Below are 25,872 nucleotides of genomic sequence, written 5' to 3'. Positions count from 1 at the left end.
GCTAGTGGCTCTTCAGCGCTCCAATTCTTCCAATTCTTTTTCCATGCCCCCCCCCCCCCCCCCCTCACAAAAATAAAAAAGAATAACCTGGGGAACAACACCCGCTTTAACAACGCTATGACAGGTTTGCAGCCAATCAAAAATAAATGAACTGGGGTTATTACCCAAACATACTTTTTGTAGTAAAAGCCAATTTGTAGAATGCAAAATTAAATACACCCACATATTGCTACACTTTCGGCCAGTTCATAGCAGTTCGGCCAGTTCGAACCCGCAAGACCACGCATGTCAACCGGCCCGTCCACACGCGTACGAAACGTGAGCTTACACCACACCAAAACATCTTAAAACATGACATTAGGACACGAGCGGGTCACCAATCCTGCCTTGCCCATCCGAATGCACGGGAACACCACTGTCAAATTGCGAACGGCACACACTGTTTGACCACATGGCAGCAGGAGCACAGCGCAAAGGAGCAGCGTCCGGAAGAATTACGCAGCGAATGACTGTACAGACACAGTTGACTCCACGAACGTCCCAGGAGCTGTAGAACTTGAGTTCCCTCTTCTTCACAGGCTTTGCCTTCAGGCTTCGCCCAAAGGGTCGTAGGGGAAGGCACATGTCATGTGCAGAGCAAACAGGTATCGGCTACTAGAGGCCAGATTCACTGTCGCGAAATGTCCGGCATGCTGTTGCCGACAAACTCCACCAGCCCTATTAAAGTTACCACCGCTTCAGCGTTGTCCAGTGCCTGACGCAAATAAGGAGGTTCCAGTGGGAGGCGAACGAGGCGTCTTAATCTGGACACAAAGGGAACTGTTTTTGCACAATCCAGGAGATAGTGGCTGACGGAAGGAGCACTGAGTCCGCAGAAGCACGTGTTATTATGCAGCAGATCAACCGGTGGAAATAATGGGGAAACCGTCCATGTCCGGTTAAATGTTGGGCGAGTCTTTGGGGCGGAGGAAAGAATGGAGGTATGGCCAGAACACTTGGTACCCATCGAAACAACTCAGTGTCTGTGTTGTCGGAGCTCCACCTACGTTGCCACTCCAGCCGAACTGCCTTCAAGAGCCGTGCTCTTACAATTCGCTTCGAAGTACGCCGCTCCACTTCTGCACCCCGAGTTGCCGCACTTGTAGCGACGAGATCGGCGAGCTCGTTGCTCCACACATCGGAGTGGCTGGGAACGTGGAAGAGGGAGACTGGAACGGAAGAAGCCAGTGATTTATAGTCTACTTGAATTTCATGAACAGTTTCTGAGGGGTTGAAAGGATCTCCTAAAGCCAAAAGCAGGGACAGACAGTCAGAATAAATGAAAATGGGACATGAGGGCTTGTTGGTGTTGAGGTAGAGGAACAAACAGTGTAAGGCAATCGCTACTGCGCCATAAGAGCTGGTCGGTGGCGAAATTCGAAACCTTTGCGTCACCAAAACCTCATCAGACGGGCTGAGCACAACGAACGCTGCACTGGCAGATGTCGTGGTAAAAAAACCGTCTGTTTACGCATGTAAACCAGGGCTCAACTTTATCCTCGCAGCTGTACGGCAGTCTATCCTGCGGTGTTGAATCGCCAAGCGCAGAGCGGGATAGCAGCAGGTCCAAAGAAGAGGATGTTCCACCTCGCCCGGAAAATGCGTGCTCCATGTATGGCTCAGTGGACTGCCGCAGGTGAAACAAGTCGAAAATACCTGTCTCGATGTCCAAGACGATCGACAGCGGAAGGGAGTTTGCCAATACTTCCAGCGCCGCGGTTCTAGTTGTGGTGTGAGCTCCGGTGACCACAAACAGTGACGAACGCATCAAGGAGTGAATTTTAGCTTTTAACAAATGGTGCTGATGATCGCCCCACCATGCCGCTGCAGCATAAGTTACAGTCGGCAGAATTGCTCTGTGGTAAACAAGGTGAAGGTGACTGTGGTCCAGAAAGGAATGAAGACGCGCAAAAACCAATGAGGGCGGCGGACATCTTCTCAACGCGGTTCCGCAAATGATTCGTGTGGGCGACAAAGGTCAAGTGACTATCGAACACCACACCCAAGAGCTTCACCTCAGTGACTTGCCGCAAAGTCGTTCCGCACAGCTTAATGGTCGGCGTCCGCTGTGCACTTCTCTGTCCTCTCGATACCAGCCGGCATGTACACTTGGTGGGGTTCAATTGTAACTTCGCAGCACGCGTCCATTTTAATATTCTCTCTAGAGTCTCGTTGGCGAGGTCCTCAAGCGCCCGCCGTGTACCTCCCTTGATTACGACTACTGTATCGTCAGCGTAGGCCTGAATATGCGCATTAGGTGGTACATAAAGGCACAGTAGGTCATGAATCGCGATGTTAGACAATAGCGGGCTCAAAGGTGAGCCCTGGGGGCTGCCCATCGTTGTCTGGACACGCACACTCCCCGCATGACTTCTGTAGTGCACCGACCTTCCATGTAAGAAGGATTCAAGCAAGCGGTAAATGTTAAAAGGGCAGCGGCGGGCTCGAAGGAAGTAAAGCAAGAAAGGGTGCCAAATGGAGTCCTTTAAAGTCCAATGAAATGAACAGAGCCAACGATCCCTCTTCACGGCAAACCGGGAGATGCGAGCGCAGGTTGTGCAGCGCCGATGTTGCACTCTGTCCCTGAGTGAAACCATACTGATGTTCCTGCAGTAGGCTAGACGTGTGCAGGAAGAAGTGAAGTCGACCGTTCAGCATGAGTTCCAGTAGCTTACCGAGTAGAGATGAAATGCAAATGGTGCGGTATGAAGAGGGGTCATGCGGCGGGCGGTTCGTTTTCAGTAGAAAAATAACCCTCGCTTCTTTCCAGACCGACGGGAAATGGCCAAGGGATAGGCGCGCATTAAACACGGACAGCGAAAACGGGGAAGCATGCCCAACAAGAAGGGCCAACATGCTGGCCTTAATACCATCAGGTCCAGACGCGGAATTTAAATTTAAATTCCTAGCAGCCAGTCGGAGTTCATTCATAGTGAATTCGTAATCCGTAGTTCTTTGCGCGTATGCTGACTGGCGTATCAGCGCCCTCATAGCCAGATGGGCAAGGGTATCGCCTTCAGAGTCATCAGTTGGCAGAAGAGTGCTTAGCAGTAACGCTGCCAATTGTAAAGTGGAGGAAGTAGATGAGATGTCAGATGAGTGAAGCGGGGGCAGAACGGAAGGAGTCGATAACTTTTGAAAAGCAATTTTGAAGGGAATTCCAAATAAATTCTTACGGGAGGCTGCAGTGCACCTTCTCCTGACGGCTTCATCTTTTGCTTCCTCGACGTGCCTTTTGTACTCAGCGAGTAACTTGTAATACCAAAATCTGAGATCAGCACGGAGGAGGGGATCACGACACATCTGGTACATCCGACGCATTGCTCTCACAGACGAGCGTTCCCGAGCCAATTCATCAGTTTACCAAGCATTTCCCCTGTAACGTTTTGGCAGCCGCTCCAATCGCTTCCTCAGGCAGTCGACCTTCGCATAAAACACATTGACGATGCCATCCAGACTCTCCGGAGATGACATACCAGTAGAAAATACTGTGTGTGTGGAACCAGGGATCCTGTAGCAATTCCTCGACTAGACGAGACTCGGAAGCTTTGGTTAACCGCTTCTTTCGCCCAATTGGAACATCTTGTATACCAAAGAAGATGAAACGGTGATCCGACAGGGTCGGGGTGTCCCGAACTGTCCAGAAAACTCCAGAAGACCAGACTGGTCCAGCAGTCAACGTGACGTCAATCCATGTTTCTGTGTAGTCGGTGACAAACGTAGACAGAGAATTCGGGTTTGTTTGTTTATTTAACTTCTGACAATAAAATTGCCAAGGTGCTGAGGCAAAAGGCGATTGAGGCATTGCAGTCGCCGCAGGTGCAGCAGCTGCCGCCAAAGACGACTGCAATTCAGTATCCGCAGTTGCCGCGAGCTAATGAACTGTGCCAACTGCTGCCCCCGTGTGTTCACCACATCAACGCCCCACAACGAGTTTCTCGCATTAAAATCGCCCGCAATGACCACATTGTCAGAATTTTGACTGTCTAATACTGACGTTAAAGACGTGAGGATATAATCCAGAGCCACTGATGGAGCGGCGTATACTCCTATCAAACGTATAGAAATGTCCGGCGCACTCAACACAAGGGCGATGATGAATGGTGACACATGAACAGGGAAGATGTCCAAAGATGGGTTAGGAGAAACAACCATGCACCGCGGGATTTGACCATGGTGGAATTTAAACCACCGGGGAGGAATCTCTGGGACTAGTTTCCCTCGAACATACGGGTCACAAACAACTGCGAAGTCAATTTTTTGGGCTTCAATATACGAGACGACATGTGCTGTCGCTGCGCGCGTGTGATCCAGATTAGCCTGTAAAAACTTGAGCGATGCCATTTTTCCGGAAAACCTAAGCAGACAGTGGGGAAACCGGCGTAATTTTCTCGTAGATTGTCTTCGGTCGAAGTCGGGCGATGCGCGCAGTCAAGACTTCCCAGCATGGTGCATTAAAAGTACGAGCAAACCTTTCTTTCCCAGCCGCACAGCACTCCCTGCACACCACGTTATTCTTGTTTTCAAGATTGCAGGCAGCTGCTGAGTGCTCCTCTGCACAATATGGGCAGGTGATGCGATCGTTTGGACAGCGAGTGGACACATGGCCATAAGAACAGCACTTCTGGCACGCGGCGACGTAGAAGTTTCCTTTGATGGGGCAGGAGGTACAGCCTATGAGGAGTCGGTCCTGATTTTTAAGTAACCCATACACCGCAGGTGATACCTCGATGATGTGCACATTGTTTCCCGCGCGGTCTCTGAAATATTTCCGATGACGGAAGCCGTCTTCGGGAATGGCAAGGTTGTTGCTCGCATTGATATTTGCACGCAGGATACCAGGGAGAATGCTAGGGTCCACACCGGGAATTTTGAATTGCGGAAGACGACGGGGGGGGGGGGGGGGACGGGAAACCTTGAGAGCAGTTTTGATTTGCACGTTCGAAGCAATGGCCTTCTCGAGGTTATCGATAGACTCTCGGTCGGCAGAGACGACGGCGAGGCCCGAGCGTGACGGAATAACCTTCACTTGCTTTACTCCGATACCGGAGGGGTCATTGCCGAAGGTAGATTTAAGTAATGTGATTGTGTCTGGCCCCGGGCTAGCAGATGGCACAACGGGAGACAGCAGAAGAACATGGTTTGAGTTGCTGTAAAATGCCAGGTGAGCGTTTGGGCCGACAGCATTCGATTGTTGAAGGACAAAGGCACCAGCTGGGGTACGCTGCGTGGCTTCTGAGCGAGCAGGATTTGCGTGCGTGGCCCAACTCCCACGGACTGCTTCTACAAAAGTCGGCATCGACGCCGGCGACACAACTGTGCCTTTAGGGCCAGAAGGGGGCTCGCAGTGAGACCTTACTTCAACAAGCTGCGCTCGTAATTCTTCAATGCGACCATCCGCCTGAGCAAGATTAGTCTTCAGGCCCACAATAATGCCTTGCATGTCAGAGAACAGTCCCACTATCTTCCCTCGCGTGGCGACGGGAACCTTGCTCGGGTTGTCCAACAGGAGGAACTGTTTGCCCAGTATAATGGGATTCCTAACGTCTATGGCCGATAAATCATATCCACTGAGTGGAAGGAAGGAAGTAAACTTTATTTTCCTGAGCACCCTTAGTCCAGGGCGCCGTCTTGGGAAGCCGTGACCATGGCTTCCTCCGCTCTGGACGTCAGCAGGAGCTGTGTCGCAGCGCTGGGGTCAGCCAAACTTGTCTCCCAGGATGCTAGAGTTGGATTCGGGATAGGGGTCAACTTTGGATGTCGATCACAGGCCCATATTGTGTGGAGTATGTTTGGGTAACCTTCGCAGAACGAGCAAGTAGGAGTGCCGGGTAAATTTCGAGTGGGACGCAGTCTTCAAAGTTGGTCACAGAGCTTGCAGGGCTTGAACGGTGCGCTGGATTGGCCAAAAGGGGATTGGCAGCTCCTTCCTGATGATGATACACAGAACCGAGTAAATGCTCCGAGTCAATCCCAACGGGATTGCCCAAACCAGAAAGGCTATGGGCCACGGCGCTGTCGGACTTCATAGCTTGGAAATCAAGGTTGTCAGTAGATACTAGATGCTGCGAAGAAACTTGCAACCCGGTCATAGAGAACTGTTTAACCTAATGAAATTGTCCCAGGAGTGGTGAGTCATCACTACCCGCTAGCTATTGTGATCGGGAAGCAATGGCGTTCTAGTGACGATAGGCCTAACTCTGAAGTCTCACCGGCAAAAACGCAAACGTTCGCTCAAGGGACTGGGGTCCAGCTCACCGCGATGCCGCTGCAGTGTTCACGAAGACCGCTGTACAGATGAGACGCGTTGACCTTGGCTAGGAATTGCCAAAAGCAAATGAAACAACGGAGGTTAGAAAACACCACCTTTTCATCATCGTCTGGGTCTTCTTCATCCCAGACGTGGCGGCTAGTGGCTCGTAGGCGCTCCACTGTTCCGCTCCTTAGACAGAACAAGTTTCGTGCTCCCTCACGCAGCGCTGTCTGCCCGAATGAAGTTTTGCACCCAGGCCGGCGGCCGAAGCTGTTCGTTTGTTGCGGCCGCGTTCGCATCTCGCTTCGCGACGAAATTAGACGGAGTGCTCCCAAGAATGGACTGTGCTTACTATGTTGGAATTATCCCTAGCAACGATTCAACCCCGCACCGGGTACGTAGAGTGCGCGCGACTTTGTAAAGACGTTCTCGCTTTGCGCCGGGGTGCAGTTACCTGTTCGCCCCCGTATGTCGCAATAAGCGTGTGCTACCCTTACGGCGAACGGGGGCAAGTGATCGCCTGTGAATTTTGCGCTTCGGCCTCGAAAGCGCGCTCCGTGACGATGAGTCTGTTCGAAACCACTTCTCCAATGTCTTGAAGTTGGAGTTTTTCTTGAAGCCTTCTGCCCTCGTTCTGGAGAGGCCAGCCCAGAAAGCAAGCGCGAAATTTGATGACTGATTGTTCGTGCGCAAAAGCAGCGGTCCTTTGTCGCCCTGCTAGGAAAGCTTGCTTTGAAGGACAGAGAGGAGGACAGGGTATTGAGTTTGTGGCTTGCATAGCGTGCATGACCTGCAGGTGCTATAATAGGCGAATGTCAGTGGCCCAGTGTTGTACGTAACGGCGTTACAAGTAACGGCGTTCCTGGAACTAGTTCCTTTTTGGAGGAACGAAGGAAAGGGGCCCTGCAACACCTTTTGAGCAGTGCAAGTAAACCTGCGCGACGTTTAGATTACACTGCCTGGAGTACCTGAGCCAAAGATTACACGTGCACGTGAAGCGGTGAGCGCGCAAATCGCCGTGAAAGACGCGGAAAAACCGACCGCACTCTCTTCAGTTCTCCTCATTATGCACCCCTGGCATGGCCTATACGACATCATTTGGGCCGTGGCTGTCCGATCGGCTGTCACTGGTTAACTTCGCGGCTAATTCCTCGCAGTTCCTGTGACGATCCGCTGCCGTCGGCGCTGTGTGCGAACCTCTTCTACACGTGCACGTGAAGCGGTGAGCGCGCAAATCGCCGTGAAAGACGCGGAAAAACCGACCGCACTCTCTTCAGTTCTCCTCATTATGCACCCCTGGCATGGCCTATACGACATCATTTGGGCCGTGGCTGTCCGATCGGCTGTCACTGGTCAACTTCGCGGCTAATTCCTCGCAGTTCCTGTGACGATCCGCTGCCGTCGGCGCTGTGTGCGAACCTCTTCTACGCCTGAACCTGCAGGCACAGTTTTGCCGTTTCTTTTGTGTTTTGAATGCGCGCGGAGTTTGAGTGATGAGCTCAATACGCTTTGAGCTCATCACTCAAACTGAAAGGGAAAGGGAAGTACTTCCCTTTCAACCAGATTACTCGACAACAAACGTTTATTGCTCCAAAGACGCCCTATCAGCCCGAGCGCTTGCTTGCGAGCAGGCAGCCATGACTGCTTTTTAGTGGCACCTAACTGGAAATAGACCCCTCCACGTTTCGGAGAAAAGGGAAAACTCCCAGGCCTGTCATATCGGTGACCGGTAAAAAGCGCAAAGGCTCATGGGTGCATTGTTTCCTCCCGCGGAGAGCCAGCACTTCCGGTTCGGGAGCTCTCCTGGCCTCCCGTACGCCGTCGGCTTTCACGCGCGCGTGTACTTGTTGTTTATCTGTTTCCACCGAAAAAAAAAACGCTCATGCATCGGGAATTCCATAAATAACAACTATTGACCCTAGTAGGGGTTTATCTGACAGGTAAGCACCCTGTGACAAATAAACAACACGCACACACGCGCCTGACAGCCGCCGGCGCACGCAGGCGTACGGGAGGGCAGGAGAGATCTCGAACCGGAAGTGGCGGTAGCAGACGACGTACCCATGAGCCTTTGCGGAAGACTCCGCAAGCCGCACCCCTCTCCGGGAGAGAGCGCATAGTTTTCGTCGCGTTGTCCGTGGTTGAGTTGAGAGGGAACAATTATGCGCGATTTTAGATGCAACGCATCTCATGCTCGCCCCTCTGTCCTTCCACGGCCGTGGTCCTTCCTGCATCTGTCCGGCGTTGTCCGCACAGCTGCGCCTCTCCTCCTCTCCTCTTTCCGATAGCGAACACTCTCTCCCAAACAGCTGCGGGTTGGCGCAGCGCGCTCTCACTCCGTTGCTAGGCGCCAGTGGGCGGTGCTGCGCTCGGCGCTGCGACCGCTGCGCATGTGCAGTACTCTCTCTCTCCGCGCTCTCCTCTCCTACGGGCGCTGTGAATATAAAGCGGCATGCCGCGCTCCGACGGTCTCAGTCGACGGTCGTCCGCGTTACGCTTGCACTCTCTCGCAGTACTCGACGATGCAATCGTCGAGCCCCTAACTGTGCACTTTACGGACCACAAGGCACTCATTCTCGTCTGCAATAAAGACCGTACCTGAGTATACGTGTACTGCATGTGCATTGCATGGTGAAAATGGAAAATTACGCCCACCTCCACTTCGCGTGAGAATCCCTGCTATAAGCGTAATCAATACGATGGAAAGCGCCACTGGAACCCCCCATGAGATGCGTTGCATCACACCAGGGTTCCCGTGAAGGGAGGTGGGCGTATTTCATCGCGCGTAGTTTCGGTGATAGTGAACGGATTTTCATAATTCTTGCGGGAGGAGATTGCTGGTACAATATACTTTACTTTAAAATACATTCCGGGTAGTCGACGGTAAGTGTTGCAGGGTCCCTTTAAGGGAACTGTAACGGTAACTCGTTAGGTTTTTGGTGTTCCTTCTGCAAACATTACATTCCTAGAAATTGGCTATTTTTGAAGCCAAGGCTCGAGTATAAAAATCCGCAAGTCGCTGCTGTGGTTCACTTTCCCCGCCCTTCAGCGGAACGTGCTTCCTCGAAGGTCAAAGGCAGAAGAATGACCACGCAGCGGGCCGCAGCTTGTTCTTGCTTTCATGCCGGTTGAGCTTACGCGGCGTTCGACGAATGAAAGCGCAGCCGCGAGAATTCTTTTCACCTTTCATCGTTTGTCTGGGGAGGACAGGATGCGCGTCTGGCTGATAGAATTGTTCTCTGCCGGGGAAAGGTTTCTAAGTCCGAGCGGCGCAGCAGGTACCATGTGAAACACCGTATATTGTCAGTTGTAATTACCGCATTAGACGCGGGTGCGTTGTTGTCGAGGGAGTTGCTCTCGCTGTGAAGTCATTCGAAGAGTCACTCGGATTGCGGGGTCACTGGGGCACCGGGAATCGTTCGCGGGATTGCAGGTTTGGACCCCTCAAAGGAAAGCACATGCTCGTTGTCGCCAGTTGCTTAATCCCAAGGTTTAAGCTATCATGGATCCCAGACAGTTCTATGCGAGACAAGGCGGCCAACAACGTAAAGACAGAGCTGGCTGCGGTGACGGAGCCATCCAGCGCGGAATTTGCCACCTCGTCCGCTCCCGAGGATTTCTTTTCCTTTAGGCAGCAAACCCTTCCAGCCGAGGCACAGGATGAGCTGCCGCGGGACATGGTGGTACCAGTCGACCACCCGCTGTCGCAGATGAAGAACTTCGAGGAACTGAACCAACTTGTCTTCAAGTACAACACCTCAGTACCCTCAAGCGCTTCCGTGGAACGGCTCTTCAACACTGCCAACGAAGTGTTGACGAAAAAACGGGTTCGCCTGTCTGACTCCAACATCGAGGTGCAACTCTTGCTGAGTTCAAAATAGGGACTCTACTTAGTTGCGACTATGCATTCGGGCATTTTCTTGCCCACCAGTTGTTTTCGTATTATTTTCATTCATTCTACATTTTTTTCTCTTCTGCCAGATCTTGTAACTTTGTTATGTACTTAACTTTTTTCTGCTTGAAGAAGCAACGAATCTGTAGTTTCTGCACCACGGCACGTGTTTTCTTGTTTTCTCCTTTATTTTTATTTATTTGTGGTTGTTTTTTTTACTTTATAATGTCGCAATTTGTGTCCGTGGCACTATATTTTTTATAGTGTAAATGTTTTTTTCCGTGCGTGATTAGACTCCGCGTTTTTTTTCTGTGCTTTTCCCTTATGCGTATTTCTAACCACAGCAGCTCATTTGTGTGTCGCGTCCACATATTTGGCTATCTTTGGTTGTTTCCTTTATGTACCACCCCGATTGTGTTCGGCATACTTTGTACTTCTTGTCCGTAGATTTCGTGTGTGACTACGCTGTAGGCTTTTTTTCTTGTTATCGCCTTCCGACAGTGCGTCCAAATCGATCGTCAAACCTTCAAACACCCTAATCGCTAACGGAGAACGAACCCATGCGACGATTTTTTGCGCCTTAAGTAAACGCACCTACGAACGATCTATAGGTGTGTACCGATGCGTGGTTCACGAGATCGAAATGCTCGTTCTTCGTGATTGATGCGTGTACTTTGTCATCTAGAACACGCGTCCCTTTTTTCACGATTTCGAGGTAACTGTTTTGACGCAATGGCAGCCCGGTTCCACGCACGCGCCGTGTACATGTCCGGAGTTCCGGTCGACCAACCGGACAATGGGGAAATGCATTGGTCTGTCGACAGGACGCCATCGGTCCCACTAAGGAGGCTTTCGCTGCACAAGTGTTGCGGGGTTCCATAGATAAAGAGGGCCAACATTTTCGGCACCACAGTTGAAGAATCCCTGCAAATATTTCGCGGTACTAAAGATCGGTATACTTTGCAAACAACTGATCAGATGGGTTTGTTTCAGGCAGAAAAACTGACAATGAAAAAATAAATTAACTACATTCGAAAAGGGAAATTGCCATTGCAATGCAGATACTTTGAGTTCAGTGAATGCAAATGCTTTTGAGCAGTCTTGGAAAAAGTGATTAGCTGCGTATCTTTTGAAAAGCAATTTTGCCATTTATGGATGCTTTTCAGAGCAGGGCTTCGAGGGGTCGTGAAGACAAAATTGCGAGTTTCGTTCATTCAGAAGACCGGCGCAGTGTTCCGATAACTACAATGATGGCGATTTGTTTTCAACCAGGCAATGCAGGTGGCAAAGGCAGATGAAGCCGCTCTCCGGCGATTTCTCCGCGACGTCCCCCCATCTGCGCGATCGGGGGCCGCCCACCTCCCCCCCTCCCCCACCGGCCGGCCGGCCGGCGGCGACTTTTGGGGGCCCGCGGGTTCGATCGCATCGCTCGCACAGCACCGGCAAACGTGTTTCAATGCGTTCTTCGCTGAGCACGCAACGTTTCCCACAAAAGTTCTAAATGCAATCGTTACAATAACGAAAGTGGAGATAATCAGTCGGACGAAATTTTGACAAACTAAAAAAATATGAAAATTATTAAAAATTACGGAAAATGGAAAATGGTATAACGACCTGCATTTCAACAATAATGCACATTTTGTGGAAGTTTCACATGTAATCGTTATGTTAGTGTAAATGAGATAATTGGTATAAAGAAATTTTGAAACAATAAAAAAAATGAAAAACATGAAGAATTACGGAAAATGGCGAACCATTTCGAGAAGTTCCACTTCTAATCGTTATAATTCGCAAGGCGCGTAGACGGTGGCGTCGCGCGGTGGGATTTTGACGCCGCTTTCACGTGATAACAAGCACAGCATTCACGGGATGCATGTTATGTTCTAAAGGGTCTCGTGCTTGATACACCGCGTGCGAGAGCTTTCAACGCCCTGCACTAAAAATAGGAACCGAAACGAACCGAACACAGTGCACATGCTGTGTATTGTGATGTTTAGTCCCTCCTATTCGCGCAATGCTTTTAAATACTTGCAATTATGTACCAACTCGTCCAAGCAACAACCCTGCTCTTACAGGGCGGACGCCTTCAGTTTCCGCCACCCTTACTTGACGTTTGTATGCATATCACAAGTTCGATCCCGGTCGCCGATATGTCCGTCGCCGCAATGGTGCAAGGAATTCAATGACCACTCGTTGCTATAATTTTATTTTCTTCGTGCTCATGTTCTAACATAGCAAAGCAATGGTGTGAGAGCGCAGGCATAACACATTTTAGTAGTGAGATGTTACGCTGAACCATAATCTGTTTTCAAAACCTACCGCTGTTGACCGTTTCTTTGCTTTGTTTATCGTGCGTTGTGCGGACGCGTTTTCAGATAATATGGGCTCATATTAACAAAGCTGTTTGCACGTGCGACACCGCGAGGGCATGCATTGTGATTTGGGTACACCTTGGCCACCACCTCACATTTCACAGAGAACAGCCTTGCCCAGGCGCGGTAGTTTAGAACCAGCATTACAATTAATGATTTACGTGCGAAGAGATTTGTGTTCCTTCTTTGCATTTCCTTGTTTCAGGGAGCCGCTTCGAGCAATGCAGAAAACGTTAGGTGATGTATAGTAAGAAAGCAGCTCAAGCTGGTTTGCAGATTAACATTCTGCATAGAAGTTTCAAGCGTTTAATCAGCTCCAATCTAGAGCCACAAGATTGTTTTGGTTGGCTTCTTTTCTGGCTGGTTTGGACGCGTTTTTTCTTTATAAGCAGCATCCAACGCTCTACTGATAGTGTGTGTGTGTCTTATCAAAATATTGGTTTTAGTAGGGGGCAACGCGACTACGACTGCCACAGCGTCGACCGCTTGGTATTGTTTTAAACAAAAAGAAAAGTTCACGCTTGGGTAGTTTGATTGGAAACGTTTATGTCGTTCCCTTCGCTGGTGGTCAAACAGACCCAGTGGGAAACTGTTACTATTCACGCTGGCCAGGCCATTCACTTGCGTGTTCTGCACGGAGCGACAACGCACTACCGAGCGGTATAGTATGAAAATGCCTTATACAGGCAGGATTTGTCAAGTGAGCGGGAGTTAATGAAACGCCTAGTAAGCTGGCGTAGTCTGATAAGTCGGTACCGCTAATGAGCGATAATTGTGGTGGTCGCTAGTGAACCAGTGATATTTGCAGGCAGAAACTTCGTAGCGACACAGATCGAGCGCTGGAAGCCTTACCGCCGCCGCAGGGGACGTGAGCGGCTTTTGCCATATCTCTTTACCTTCGCTTGTGGGCCGAAATGTTCGTCTTTAGTTCTAATGTGGCGCGTACCATCTAAGTTAAGGAGAGCCGTTAAAATCTGCCGTCACCGCCACCTAACGGCGTTAAAAAGCAGAGCTAACCCATTTGCTTTCAACGCGCACATAAGCGGCGGTCCGTAGAGGGAACCCCCCGATCCTCCTTAGGGCAGCCATCTTGGATCGCTTTGCGCGCCTCCTATACTAGGGCGTGCCCCTTGCGAATAGCGTAAATGGAGATCATTGGCCGGAGGTGATTTAGAAAAACCAGAAATTTGGCTGTAAAAAAATCACATTGAAGACAAAGCGGCATAAAAATGTTACGGATTAGCAGATAATTCTATGAATTTGTGCAGAATTTTTTTAGTGCTGGCCCATGCTATAGGCCACTCCTGACAATGTTACGTCACCCACCGCGGCACGAAATTTAAATTTTTCTTCAATATTTGTAGCGCTTTTTCGGTAAAAAATGGCTTCTTTCGCTGAGTTAGCAAAGGCCAGTTCTTTCGAGTTGAATTTCGTTGCATTTCCCCTTCGCGGGCCCTTTAAATGGGAGATCAGTACCAGATCGGCGACGCGGATCTCGGCGTAGGACACCACGATGGTGACGGCCGTCGAAGAAATGGGCGTCAACATGGACGTGCTGGAAGCCACTGTCACGGGAATCGCCAGGTACAGCGGGTGCGTGTTCCTCTGCTGCGCCTGCATCGAGTGAACAAACGCGACGCACGCCTCTTTTTCGGGCGCCCTCGATTTTTCTCCCGCCGACAGCGAAAGCTCACGACGCGGCGTCGCCTACTGTGGGCAGAGCTCGCGTACGGGGTGTGTACGACGAGAGACCGGAACGTGGGAGCGGAGAAGGCGCGCGGAGCCGACGACGGCGGAATGTTCACGCGAGGCGGCGAAAACAAGCTTAAATGGCCCATTGGGCGAAAAGAAATTAGGAGCCGTAGATGACCAGCGAAGCCCTTTAGCTAACGTTATACAGCGGGGAGACGCAGAATGTACGCCAAAGGTAAACGCAAATCGTACTTTTCTCGAGCGCTGTCCCTGGGAAAGTCTCAGGCACGGTACACGTATAGTGCCTAGAATAGTACATGTATGCATACGCATGCAACCGTAGCCACAAATTTTGCATGGGTTGAACGCGTTTCGGGCAAGATAGTGGAGCGAAAGCTCGCTTTTCGGGCTGAGTGCAGGGCGGTGCCACTGCAGCGGCGAAGCTTGCTTCTTCGTTCCCCCGGATGCTGCTCCCGCAGGGCGTTCACCGTCATCAGCGCGGTGGTTGGTTCGGGGATGTGGCGTGTCGACGCTGCGCAGGCGATGAGGCGCGCCCTAGTGCAGGGACAGAACAGCACGCGACGAAAGAGCACCGACATAACAGCACGGCGTCAAAAGCGCACATGACAGAAAAGCACAGCGATGAAAGCGCACGGCGACAAAACAGCACACCGCAAGGGCAAGGCACTGAAACGGCTGGGTTACATTCAACGTGCCATTACATCCAACGTTGGTTGTGTTGGCTCGTCGGATGTAATGGCGCGATGGATGTATTGACATGGTTTTGGATGTAGTTGCTCGCTGGATTTGGTGGCGCGTTGGATGTAGTGGCACGTTGAATGTAATGGCATGTTGGATGTAGTTGCTCACCCTTCTGAAGAAGGAAAAATGTAATGATGGCAGCATTGATAGACCCTGTCGGGACGATGACCCCCTTCCCCTCTCGTGGCTTTGTTGTGTCCCCCTCCGCCGACGCCAGCGAGTCGCACCGCTTTGTATGGGCCTAGCCGACAGGCTTTTCACAGGGCGTCGGGGAAAGCATTCCTGTCCTCCTCCCGACCTGACAAGTTCGTCCGGAGCTGTGACCAAAAGCGGTCGCATCAAGATTTGCTCCTGTGGCGGTTTTTGGGCGCCTGAGGATTTCAGAGGATCCTACTGAGGATTTTTAATCCACACCCTCGCATTTCCTATCCCGTGATCTTCGCTCCCACGCGTTCTGCGGGAAAAAATTGTGCCTTGGCACCCCCTTGCCTTGGCTGGCCGAAGCTGCAGCGTGTAATTACGACACAAAGGGCAGCGGTGGCCCGATCCAAGGGCGAGAGTTTTAGGCGAGCTCCCGCGCAAGCAGGCGCCATGCACGCTCGTTCCCCACTTCCCGTGCGTCGAGAGGAATTCGGGGAAGACAGGTGGCTGACCCCGACGGCGAACGTCCATCGGAATTCCGCAGAACCTTCTGTCCGAAATCCCGGTCCAGAATAAAATGTTTACGAGTTTTAAGGAGCTTTCGGTGCATGAACATATAAATCTGTCTTTTTTATTGTTTTTATTTTGATTTGTTTTGGACAGGATCTTCAGGATCTATTTTTTTAAAAAACGGAATCTGTGCTCTTGGGATTAATTAACGTTTACTTATGACTCCGCATACTTTTCAAGCGATTTCTCGTGCAAATATGGGTATATGGGTTGAGGATAGTTCCTCGATCATCTTTTATTTGCTTGCTTTTAGATGCGACGCATCTCATTCACTTGCCTTGTCCCTGCATCCATCCGGCGTTGTTGTCGGCGTTGTCGGCGTCCACCCCTCCCCATTCTCCTCGCCGCGCCAGCTGCGCTCTCCGCCACTCACCCCCTCTCCTCTCCGATAGCGAACACTGTCTCGCGAGGGGCATTGGATTGGATTCGATTGGCTTGGCTTGGCTTGGCTTGGCTTGGCTTGGCTTGGCTTGGCTTCGCTTGGCTTGGATTGGATTGGATTGGAAATCTGCGAAGCTTCGCATCACCTCAGGGTTCCCCTCGGGAAGATGGTGTGATTTTCCTCCTAAATGTTATTTGAAATGTTATTTAGTTACTTAGACATTCTTTTAATTTTTTTTTTCTGAGCAGCGAAGTTCTATTTCACAAAAGTACCGAATGTGATCTTCAGAGATACCAATGAGCAGCGATCCAACGTCGCCCATATTCGGGGATGCTGCTTTGACGTGCATGATTGCTGCGGAAAATATTTCTTACGCACTAAGCGCTCTTCCGTGCTGTTAAACAAAGTAGACACCTAACTTATAAAGGAGAATTAGACGGTTTAAAGGGACCCAGAAAAGCCTTTTGTAAAAGTTACAAAAGGCCTTTATTGTCGCGTAGTACCAATATAGCGATGCAATGCCGTTGGAACTATTGATCTACATTCAGTATTAGCTGCGCCAGAAGCAATTAAGTGCACATCTCCCCCCTTGCCGATCGATTCCTCCTCCCTCTCTGCTTCTTTCAAAGCAGCTGGAAACACTGGGAATAGTCATGTGACATCGCGACGCTCGACTTCCATTCTCCGCTAGCTACATTCCTGCGCCTAGGCACGCGTCAATCGCTGCAGACCCACCTTTGCCTCGGGATCGCGCAGGAAGGAGGAAGAGCAACCGGAAGCCAATGGCAGGGACGTTGCCGGCGACCGACGATCGGCCTCGCCGTTGCGTCAGCAGCGGTCGGCTCGCTGCGGCGGCGCGCTCATCGGCTGAGGAAGGCGATCTTTAAAAATTGTTTACAAATTATCCGTACAACGTATGGGGCTCGCACTTGGCTCGGAAATCCCCCGTTATGTGTTCTACCACCTGAATGCATTTGATTGACACCTTCACAAAGCTTTTCTGGGTCCCCTTAACACTGCAGTTAGAAAAAATTCAGTCGTAACAGTAGCATTAACAAAACTCAATGTTTTCTAACTTAATGTAATAAACAAAACTCAATGTTTTGTTTATTACAAAACCCAGGGTCTCTCGAAACGCCGTCTGCACCACCTGGCGTATTCACGGCGGCGCTCAAATGAGGACTGATTAACTGTAGTGGGTGCAATTATTCCTCGTACCAAACAACACTTACACGTGGAAGAGAAGGCATGGCGTAGCACAAGCTGCCCGCTACGCTAAAACACTCTATTCGCGGAGTTGAGTCAGACTAATGTAGTTATGTTATGTTAGGAAACAAGACATTACGCGCTGGAAGTAATGAAACGTTAGATGTGGCGGCGCATTGGATGTACTGGCCCAAATTGGATGCGATGACACAGCTTTGGACGAAGTTGCTCCATGGATGTGATGACACGCTGTAATGGTACGTTGGATGAAATGGCACGATGGATGTGCTGGCACGTTGGATGTAACGGCACGAAATTGGATGTTTCTGCTCGTTGTATGTAATGGCACGATGGATGTGTTGGCCCCAAGCGGTGCACTGGCGGGGCGGGCTCTGGCCGGGTAGCACGCATTTTCTCGGGTCCGGGCCGGGCTCGGGCTAGAACCAAAGTTCTTTCGGGCCGTGCCAGCCCGAGCCGCCCGGGCCGTCCCTTAGGCCCGGCAATCCTGTGCCGCAATTTATAAATTGTTGACAACAAAAATATTTTTTTTTATATTTCTGGTCGAGTGAGAAAAAAAAAGTTAAGTGTAAATTCATTACGGCGCTGTTAAAGGTTCTGATAAAACGACGACTGCGCTTAGGACTCTACATCAATAAAAAAATGTCGGGGACCCATCAGCATAGTGGGAGAGAGTGGGCCAGAAAACGACGGCACTCTAGCCACACAGTACAGCATGATTGTCCTTTCACTTTTCTTTTCAAACAAAAACAAGCAGAACAAACATGACGTGGACTTTACACTGTGTGCAGAGTTTGAAGGACCAGTTTCTTCGGGGACGAATTTTTTTAAGAACCATGATTAAAGGCAAGACCGAACAGAAGCGCAGATAAATTACTGCTGCCAACGTAACTAGATGAGAAGACAAAAATGAAGTGCTGAAACCGGACAGATAGTCTGCTCAAATTTCAGCAAGTTTTGGAACAGCGAGAGCTGCAGTATCTGCTGAAGAATTGCAATATTAAAAAAAATTATCCACTTGCTCGGAATCATTTATAGTATCCTCGGTGTGCCTTGATTTCGAAGACTGGCAAATGAAGTGGAAAATGAAGTTCCACAACCACGAAAACACAGTTTTAAAGAGAGGATTTTTAAGTTGTACAAAGTTCGGTCCAAGTTTAACAGACATTTAAATCCAAATTAGTCGTATTCACTTTGTGCTTACGCTTTTTAGGCTAACATTTCTTCGAGTTCATGTTTATAGCCTGTCAGGCGAGGGATGCCATTTAACACTCAAGCGCGCTCGGGCATATTTTATTGAATTCTGCCGGGCTCGGGCCTGGTTTGGGCTCACATTTTACAAGTTTGCCGGGCCCGGCCCGTGCCCAGGCCCGTGTCGTGTCTCTATCGGGCAGGTTGGGGCCAGGCCTAGAAATTGCGGCCCGTGTAGTGCTCTAGTTAGTGCAATGCACGGGCCCGGGCCGGCCCGGACACACAGTGAGTCCCGGCAGTCGTGCGCCGCAAATTTAGATCATTGATAACAATATTTAGGCTCATTGATCATTTAGGGGAAATAAAACAAAAAAAAACGAGGTGCTTTCAGTCTCTCAAAATAACAAAATGACGTAGTATTACACTTGGAAAGCCTTCAAGCCAACAAAAGAAAATGTATGGACTCCGCCAGCGTAGTGGGAGATAACGGGACAGAAAACGAGAGCGCTCCGGTAGCAGAGTACATGATTGTCTTTTCCCTCTCTTTTACAAACTAAAAAAGAGCAAGTGTGACCTGCACATTGCACTTCGTGCAGGGGATAACAACAATCATAAGCTAACGTACCCTTGCGTCTTTTTTACAGCTTTAATAGGCAGTCCTTTTTGCCAATAAAACGACTTTTTGCGTAGAAAACTTTGTGAGCATGGGATGAACTTAGCTGTACTTGTATAGACACCTGGTAGAAACCGACGACGAACCTTAACAAATTAAATTGAGAGAAGTACAAGTTGATTGATTGATTAATCGATTGTGGGGTTTAACTCGCCGCCGCAACACGGGCGATAAGGCGCGCCGTAGTGGAGGGCTCCGGACTAATTTTGACCACCTGGGGATCTTAAACGTACGCCGAAATCTCGTACCCACGGGCGTTTTTGCTTTTCGCCTCCATCAGAAAAGCGGCCGCCGCGGCTGGGAATCGAACCCGCGACCTCGTGCTCAGTAGCGCAACGCCTTAGCCACTGAGCCACCGCGGCGGGTAGAAGTACAAGTTAAACTAGCTCTCGGCAGAGTGTGCTGGAGTCAAAACAAGTAGGAAAGAGAGTTCTTTGGGACACGAATTGAATGAAATAACGAAAGGTGGAATGAATTAATAAAGTCCAAGAAATGCATTAATAAAAATATCCACTTTTCTCAGCATCATTCGAGCTACCCTTTTTAGTGTGCTTTAAGTTCGAAGACTGTCGTAAATGCAACGCTTATTTTGCCGAAATTTCCCGTAAAGATGCATTTTTTAGGTCGGGATATTTATGTTGTACAAATATAGGTCCAAGTATTGAACAAATGTAAATTCAAAATACTCCTTATATTCATATTTTAGGTTAAAAAGATTAAACTTCTATGGCTCATGTTTGAAGTCTGGTGGACTCGGCCTGATCTAAAAAACAGTGCGCGGGCTCGGGTTTATTTTATTAAGTGATATCGGGCTCGGGACGGGCTCGGGCGTTTATCTTAATGCTTTGCCGGGTTGGGGCCGGGCCCTGGCCGTGTCTCTACCAGGCGGGGTCGGGTCGGGCCTAGAAATTCCGGCCCCCGCAGTGCTCTAGTCTCTGTCATCCAATGATTGCTGCCCTCTCCCACTCGACGCGCGAATTACGCGGGCGTTTGAGGCTTGCGTTCGCTCAATTTGCTTTTTTTTTTCACACTTCAATTCACGGGTTTGACAGAGGCACGTGCCCCGTCTTAAACATCAGCCGTGTTGATTTTTCGAGTCATACGTTCACCTGTACCAGGGCCATAGACAGAAATTTTTTTTCGGGGGGTGGGGGGGTATGGATTTTGGGAAGGGGTATTTTGCTGAAAGGAACAGTAAGTATTGCTTACGTGCTGCCTGGAAAATATTTCGGGGGGGGGGGGAGTTCGAACCCCTAACCCCCCCCCCCCCTGGGTACGGCCCTGGCCGGTACTTCACCGTGACCAGACGTGGCTGGGAAGTGTCCATGCACCGAAATGTCCTACACCGAAATTTCCGGATCCCTGTGTAGAACATTTCGGTGCAGGACATTTAGGTGCACAGAAATATCGGTGTACGGACATATCCATCGCCTCCTGTATTTTTACAATGCCAAACGCATGAGCCCGGACCGGCCAACCAAGCCTTCTACTCCGGCCACTCTATCGGTAGCCTTCCCAGCGCTTCAATCATGTGACCAGTTCAGCTCGGGCCGACGCGTGGTGGAGAGCGGCAACTTTGGCAAAACATGCTCCGCCGCGGCTCTGTGCGTTCTAGCGCTGGCGCGAGCGCCATTTCTTTGACAATCTCAAACATCGGTTGCCTTGGCAACCACGCACAAGCCGCTCTCCAAGTCAGTTACGGTTGCGTGATCTCGGTTCAGCTCGGGGCCCCAGCTCGCGACAGGAGGGCACTGCAGGCGTACCACTCACGCCCATTGGGAAGCGCGCGATGCGTTCGGCATTGAGCGTGCGGGAGCACGAGCGGCCCCGGCCCGCAGCAAGAGCCGATGAGCACGACAGCTGCTGCTCAGCTGACAAAAGAAGTCCCACACTTTATATGTACAAAACAAGTGGCGCCACCACACGCTAGTGGCAGCCTAACTAAATACTAAACGGCTGAAGGGTGGCGTCCGCGTCACACCACTGCGGTAACTGTCTGCAGGGGGCAGTCCAAGGGAACCGGGTGGTTGCACTGCGGTAGCACGCCGGGGTTGCGGAAGGGGAAGTGGCCGCGGTGGCTCTTGCTCCTCAGACCGCGGTGGTTCCACCCTTGGTGCAGGAGGTGCAAAATGCACTAGGTGACGCCGGTTGCGTTGTAGGACGCCACCCCGCTCCGTTTCCACGACATAGCTTCGTGGTCGTCGTTCTGGGCTCAGCACAGTAGCCTTGACCTGGTCGGGTCGCACCCAGACACACTGGCCTGTTCGGAGCGATGGCAGATCTCGAGCGCCGTGATGCCTGTTAAAGTCAGCGGTCTGTTTCCGCTTGTAGGCTGCGTCTTTGCTCCTCACTGGGAGTCCTGTTTCGGAACTTTGGTTCGGAGTTGTCGTCCCATCAAGAGTTGGGCCGGGCTGAAGCCATCGACTCCTGGGGTGTCCCGGTAGCTGAGCAAGGCCAGATGATGATCTGTTGCTTTGCGGAACAACTCTTTGATGGTCCTGACCATTCTCTCCGCCTCTCCATTCGATTGTGCATAGTGCGGGCTGCTGGTGACGTGGTCAAAGCCGTAAGATGCCGAAAACGCTGCAAACTCGTGCGAAGAGAACGGTGGACCGTTGTCCGATCTGACCTCTCGCGGAATCCCATGGCGGGCAAAGATGCCTTTGAGGACGTCAAGGACTGCCTGAGCCGTTGTGCTCCTCAAGGTTACGACTTCAGGGTACCTGGAGTGGTAGTCCACCACCAAGATGAATGTCTGGCTGCGGAGGTGGAACAGGTCCATGCCGACAAGTTCCCAGGGTCGTCCAAGTAGGACCATGGAGTTCAGGGGTTCAGCAAGGTTCACCCGAGTGGAAGCACACTGTTCTCAGTTGGTTACCAGAGAGGTAATGCCTGCCGAAATGCCAGGCCACCAAATGGACTCTCGAGCAATAGCTTTCGTCCTATTGATGTCTTGGTGTCCTTTGTGTAACAGCGTCAAGACAGCCGGACGAAGGGAATGTGGGATGACTATCCTGGCGCCTTTCAGTAGAACACCGTAACAGACAGAGAGCTCATCTGCTGCTGAGGCATACTGGGAGAGGTGCAGTGGCAGCTTGGACATCTGTGTCCAACCATTCTGGCAGAGGGAGGTGAGGGCTCTGCACTCCCCATCTGACTCTTGTGCCTGTCGCACGTCCTGTGGGCTTAGTGGCAAGGCTTCTGACCTGCCGCTGACCACTTGAGCTGCAAACAATTCCACGGTGTCCAGGGGGAGGGACGCCTTATCTGCCGTAGCTAGCAACTTTCCTGGCACGTGCAACATCCGGAACTGGTATCGCATGGTCTTTAACCGGAGCCTCTGTATGCGAGGCGGCATCTTGCCGAAGAGTGAAACGAGTGGTAGGTGATCTGTCTCGACATCAAAGGTGATGCCGCGGACAAATTCGTCAAACCGTTGGATAGCCCATGTCGTTGCCAACGCTTCCTTTTCTGTCTGGCTGCAACGCTGCTCTGTCTCGGTCACTGACCTCGAAGCAAACGCAACTGGGCGGCGCTCTACAGAGGGCTGGGTCTGCAGCAAGACCGCGCCGAGTCCAAACGAACTTGCGTCAGCCGAAACTGTGGTGGCGTATGACGGATGGTACGTGGCCATGCAACGGTCTGACGTCAGGAGTTCCTTGATTTTCTCGAATGCAGCATTTTGTTCATGCTGCCACACCCAACTCACAGACTTGCTTAGAAGTGCTCTGATGGGAGCTGTGACATCCGAGATGCAAGGCAAAAACCGGGCAAGATGGTTGACCATTCCGAGCAGTCGTCGGACACCTTCGATGTCGGTTGGAGCCTCCATGGCTTTGACTGCTTCGACCTTGTCTGGACTTGGCCTGATGCCTTGTGCTGAAACGATGACTCCTAGGAAGGAGACTTCGGAGACACCAAAACGACACTTGTCTCGGTTCAATGTGATGCCTGCTTTTGTAAGGCGAGACAGCACCCGGCTCAGTCTGGCGTCGTGCTCCTCGCGGGTGCGCCCAAAGACCAGAATGTCGTCTATCATATTGGCGACTCCTTCCTGGCCCTCCAGGATCCTGGCCATCTGTTTTTGGAAGTACTCCGGCGCGGAGGTGATGCCAAAGGGGAGCCGGTAGAAGCAGTATCGGCCAAATGGGGCGATGCAGGTTGTGAGCTCTTGGGAGTCTGCAGAGAGTTAACCTGGTGAAAGCTGGCTGTTGCATCCAGCTTTGAGGAAACTGTTGAGTCGCCAAGGAGGCCAAGGACTTGCTCTACAGTTGGTAGAATGTGGCGTTCACGAAGGACAACCTTGTTCAGCTGAGTCAAGTCAACGCACAGCCGGTAGGAACCATCGGCTTTCCGGACTACAACGAGACCAGAGCACCACGGCGTTGGATTGTCGACCCTCCGAATCACGCCTCCTCCCTCCAGTTTGTCAAGCTCGTGGCGGACGACCTCGAGCAGCGGGATGGGAATCCTGCGAGGCGCGATTAGGGAGAAGGGTACGGCATCAGGTCTAAGGAGGATAGTGTACTCGTCCTTGAGGGTGCCCAGTCCTTGGAAGAGCTCCGCGCGCAATGTTGTTTTTGGAGTATTAGTTCGTCGAGAAACTTTACTACCTCAAGGGCTTGAAGCGCCGGCAGTCCCATAAGAGGTACAGTGAGAGACTGGATCACGTACAAGCGCTGAGAGCTCATTTTCCCGTGCCACCGAAGTCTTGCCATGTACGAACCACACGCAGCGGCTGACCGCCGGGTCCGGTGAGCAGGGTGTTGACTTGGTCGAGCTTAGCTGGCAACGCAGGGAAGTCGTTCGGAACGGCGGACACCTCGGCTCCGGAATCGACCTTGAACTGCGCTGTGTAGTTGTCAACGGTGACGTCGACGAACTTTGCCGCGGCGGGCGTCCCGACAGCGTGTAGGTGAATAGAACCAAGCTTGTGTTTTGCCTTCACGGCACACTTCAGCAAAGTGCGCTTTCTTTTTGCAGAAGTTGCAGGCGGAATTTCGTGCAGGGCAGTTCGAACGTGGATGTGGCGCGCGACCGCAGAATTCACATGTTGGCGGCTGGCGGGAGCGCTCTGCTTTCCGCGGGGGCGAAGGCGGCTTATCGTAGTTGCGGCGGCGAGAGGCGAACTTGTTATCGCGTACGGCGTCGAGGGGTAGCTCGCGGGAGTGCTCTGCGCGGTTTTGGGGCAACATTTTTGCTTTGTCGGTGTCTTCTGATTGACGGGCCTGCATACATGCTTCTTTGAACGTCAACTTCGCGTTCCGGCAAAGCTGGTCCGAAAGGCGCGAGTCGCGGAGGCCGACGACGAATCTATCGCGCACCAGCCTTTGCTCCACCTCAGCTGACGGATAGTTGCACTGCTTCACCATTTTACACAGTTCGGCGTAGTAGGCGTCGATGCTTTCGTCGGGCAACTGAACGCGTCGGTGAAAACGCGACGACTCGTAGAGTTCGTTCGCCGGGTGCACAAAGTGGTCGGTGAAGCGAGTGGCAGCCGCTTGAAATGAGGCGAGTGATGCGGCATCGAGCGAGCACGTCTCGAGCAGTGGGCGGGCCTCCGGCCCCATGCAGTACAACAACGAGCGTATACCTGCATGTCGCCGGACGCTTGAGTCAGGCCCGAAACAATGGCGTAGTCCTCGTAGCGGCTGAGCCATGCTGGCCAGGTTCCGGGGTTCGTGAAGTCGAACGGTGCGGGCGGCTGGAGGTTGAGGCTGAACATTGTCGGCGGCGCTCCGTCCTTGAGGGCCATCGTCGTGCGGTGTGCGGTCGGGGTGAGTCCGGGATGAGGGGGCGTTACGCGGCCTTTTCTGACACCATGTCGCACGAGCGTGCGGGAGCACGAGCGGCCCCCGGCCCGCAGTAAGAGCCGATGCGCACGACAGCTGCTCAGCTGACAAAAGAAGTCCAACACTTTATTCGGGGCAGAATATTGCAAAATAAGTGGCGCCACACGCTAGTGGCAGCCTAACTAAATGGCTGAAGGGTGGCGACCTGTACAGTAAAAATACAGGAGGCTTTGACATATCAGTCCACGGGCATTTCGGTGCACGAATATTTCGGCGTGCAAGCTTTTCGGCGACCGCATTATCGGGTTCTTGTTTGTTTGAAACAGCCGTTTTATTTTTATTTCCGCATAACGTGAGTTATGAAACAACAATCTAGCGAAGTGGTTGCATTTTTAGATTGATGCGGTGTTTCATTTGTGGCTATTCTCAGGAATTGAGCATTTGTATATTTTTATTTTACACTTCGTTCAAGGAATACCTGTTATGCAGGCAACTGATTGGATTCTTGTGTACATGTTTCTTTATTTAGAAGAGGTAGTTAATTAATATTCGCTCTTCTTTACGGCAAGCAAATCAGCTAAGGCATTTGGGCGGTGTTTACTACGGTTTAATGCATTCTCAGTGAAATTTGCTAAAAATTAAAGGCATTCTCACTTTACAAAGAAAGCAGCTTTACAGACACTCAGTTGCCCCCCAAAATACAGAAAATCTTATGAAATGTTTTATGTAGGCTGCGTTGCCATGATAAACCGAATTCGAAGACACTGTTGTCCCTAGTTTTTTCCCCAGCCAAGCCTGGGATATTGTCGCGGAGGAAGAACGGACCTTTTTGAAAGCACGTGCGCGCATTGTACGACTCCGCGCACGCCCAGTAGTAATACCCCTTTGT

The 25,872-nt window shown here is 51.2% G+C and overlaps 1 protein-coding gene and 2 pseudogenes across 1 annotated transcript in view; all 3 read right to left on the bottom strand.

The window, feature by feature from the left end:
- LOC144144290 (uncharacterized) overlaps positions 1-25,872 on the bottom strand; it is a 216,761-nt gene that overhangs the window by 15,058 nt on the left and 175,831 nt on the right. Inside the window, exon 15 of the mRNA XM_077675655.1 lies at positions 14,033-14,170. Coding sequence (XP_077531781.1) covers positions 14,033-14,170 — 138 coding nt within the window. The remainder of the gene's footprint in view (positions 1-14,032; positions 14,171-25,872) is intronic.
- Positions 21,066-22,009, bottom strand: LOC144146104 (uncharacterized; annotated as a pseudogene).
- LOC144146103 (uncharacterized) lies at positions 23,843-25,531 on the bottom strand (annotated as a pseudogene).

Source organism: Haemaphysalis longicornis, unplaced genomic scaffold (assembly GCF_048455015.1).
Source record: "Haemaphysalis longicornis isolate Haplotype H1 unplaced genomic scaffold, Haemaphysalis longicornis Haplotype H1 scaffold_7, whole genome shotgun sequence".
NCBI classification, from domain to species: Eukaryota; Metazoa; Arthropoda; class Arachnida; order Ixodida; family Ixodidae; genus Haemaphysalis; species Haemaphysalis longicornis.
This window is presented reverse-complemented; position numbering and strand designations above follow the sequence as displayed.